Raw genomic sequence first — 2,523 nt, 5'->3', positions numbered from 1 at the left:
AATCAAGACTATAAATAGAAGCAATTTTGATTATATGATGCTAAAATGGCCAACTCATTTTGATTGTTACTTGTTTTAAGTGGCACATGGGTTGTTGCATCATGTCTAAATCCTCTTATCATATATTCTTTAAAAAGACCTACACCTACTCACAAACAACTACACATTCTATTGGACATTTCTTCATGGTTTTTGTCCTACTTTTATCCTTTTGTTTTTGAAAATTATGTTTAAATTTTAGAATTCACGAATCTTGACATCAAAGATATTTTGGTCAATAAAACATAAATGGCTTGTAGGAGAAAAGAAAAAGGATGCATTAAAGAGAAACACATTAATATACAGCTCTAGAAATATTAACACCACCACCTCCATCTTTGGATAGTAGTTGCTAGAGCTTTGATATATATCCAGGTCCAGCCCTCTATCCAACTTCCACCCACCCCTAGTATTTTTGCTGCCTATACATACCTACATGCATTTATATCAATCCACATCTCTCCTCACTACCCTTTAAATCTCAGCTTCTTAGGCCATTTCTACTCACAAAACCCTAATTTTTCAAAGTTAATTGACATCAGAAAATATTAACTCAATTGCTACATGGAATTGAATCTCAATATTTGAGACCCTTTGCACAATCCTTTTAAGTGAAGGCTACAAAATTCATCAAAATGTGGTAGGCACAACAAGCCAAACTACATAGTTCTAGCAATTCACTTTCCCTTGAGCATCATCTCACCAACATCAAGAGTATTTTATTTATTTGTTTATTGACCTACTCTGACTAAAGATACTGTGGTAGATCAAGTGAGAAGCATAATTAAAGCAGCATCAAACATTACTTCAATTTTAATAATAAAAACAAATTGGTATTACATGGTTCCAAGTTGCATAATGCAATACACCCACTAATAAGTATATTAAACATGAATTAAAAAAAGGTAAACAAGATAACAGTAAAATAATGGACATCTTGAATCTTTGTCATGCCTTACTGAAAACTAACATTAATATATATAATAGCTTTAAATAAAAAAAGAAAAGAAACCTTATTATAACACCCATTAGCTTCATAAACAAGGGCAATGTTTCCTAAATTATCCATATCATATGCCAGGCAATGTTACTACCTTGAAAAGAACAAAAATTATAGACAAAATTGCCAAAAAACCTTAACTGAGAAAACTCCCTATGGAACTTATAAACAAACAAATGAAAGAAAACAGATATTCTCTTTCTCCACTTTCAAACTTGCATCAGAATCAATATTTTTTTTATTATTTTAACTCCTAAATTAAAAAAAGAAAAGAAAAAAGAGAGTAAGAAATATAGATAAAACAAAGGTTTAAACTAGAGATGGCATCCAAAGCAATTACAGGTTTTGGGAGTGAAAGAACAGAAACCAAAGGGTCTGTTTGGAATGTTGCAATTGATAGCATAGCAACAAGGAGAAGGTAAGCAAGCACCTTTAGCTCCACCACAGCATGTACAAACAGCACATATCTGGAAACTCCCCAACTTTCTTCTGCTTTCATTGAACAACATCATCTTCTCTTCCACCAATGGGAACATTTCTGAAGACCCATTTACCTTCAAACAAACAAACCAACTATGAATCCACAAAAAAAAAAAAGTTCAAAATCTTTGAGATGGAAAGGAAAAGGGATCTATGCATTCAAATGCAAGGTTTTTTGTAACTCACTTGGGCCATGCTTGTAGCTTCATTGTAATTGAAGAAAAAAGCTGAAAAGAAGAGAAACAAGAGAAAAAGAGTGACCCCATAACCAGATTTCATGTTTGTAGAAGTGGGTTTTTTTTTTTGGGGGGGGGGGGGGGACTGATTTGCTGAACTGATGATAGTGAAAAAGAAAAGCGAAAACCCCAAAAAAGTAAGTGAAATGGAATGGGTATTGATTCTTTCTTTTTTCCTTGCGGTATTTGTATTGGGTATAATTTTAATTTAATTTGGTGCAAATCATAAATGAAAAACGATTTCTTATGGAACCACACACACCCCCAAATAAAAGAGTTTTTGGTGGTGCTAAATTGAGTGCATCTTAAATGGGATTGAGCTGGAGGAATGGGAAGCCTAAATTAATGGGAATCATGTTCCTTTTTCCCCTGTTTCTCTGTGGAAATTTTTTACAGAAAGTTTAGGTTTGGGTTAAAATTTATCATATTATATCTATATTTATATTTTTCTTTTCTTTTTGAGAGAAACATCAAGCAATAATCATTAATCAAAGAAAGAAAAGAACAAGGCAAGCTTAAGACTGAGAGGCAAATTACATCCAAACCTAAGCCTCTCTAACATCAATAATTGTAGAACCGAAATGGTCTAAATCTAAAATAGAAAAAATTAGATGTCCGTGAGATCATTTTATATGAGAGATTCTAGAAGAAGGTGGAGTTAAGATTCAAAAAATTTCAATCACTAAAAATTTAATTGAAATGATGACTTAGGTTGTAATTGCGGTCAAATTCTAATTATGTTTAGATTCGATCAATATTAAAACTTGA

At 32.2% G+C, this 2,523-nt stretch overlaps 1 protein-coding gene across 1 annotated transcript; it reads right to left on the bottom strand.

Moving 5' to 3' along the window:
* Window positions 1-1,027: 1,027 nt before the first annotated feature.
* On the bottom strand, window positions 1,028-2,185 carry LOC105784335 (hypothetical protein). Its single transcript, XM_012610190.2, has 2 exons — window positions 1,706-2,185; window positions 1,028-1,593 (listed from the first exon to the last, which is right to left on the bottom strand). The coding sequence occupies exons 1-2, from the start codon at window positions 1,796-1,798 to the stop codon at window positions 1,354-1,356; spliced, it is 333 nt and encodes a 110-aa protein (XP_012465644.1). The 5' UTR covers window positions 1,799-2,185; the 3' UTR covers window positions 1,028-1,353.
* Between the last annotated feature and the right edge of the window lie 338 nt (window positions 2,186-2,523).

Source organism: Gossypium raimondii, chromosome 13 (assembly GCF_025698545.1).
Source record: "Gossypium raimondii isolate GPD5lz chromosome 13, ASM2569854v1, whole genome shotgun sequence".
Taxonomy (NCBI): domain Eukaryota; kingdom Viridiplantae; phylum Streptophyta; class Magnoliopsida; order Malvales; family Malvaceae; genus Gossypium; species Gossypium raimondii.
This window is presented reverse-complemented; position numbering and strand designations above follow the sequence as displayed.

Excerpts from the sequence above, each read along its gene's own strand:
- LOC105784335 (XM_012610190.2), bottom strand. The coding sequence starts at position 1,798 with ATGAAATCTGGTTATGGGGTCACTCTTTTTCTCTTGTTTCTCTTCTTT. Across the intron at positions 1,594-1,705 it reads AAGCTACAAGCATGGCCCAA|GTAAATGGGTCTTCAGAAAT; the intron begins GTGAGTTACAAA and ends GTTTGTTTGAAG.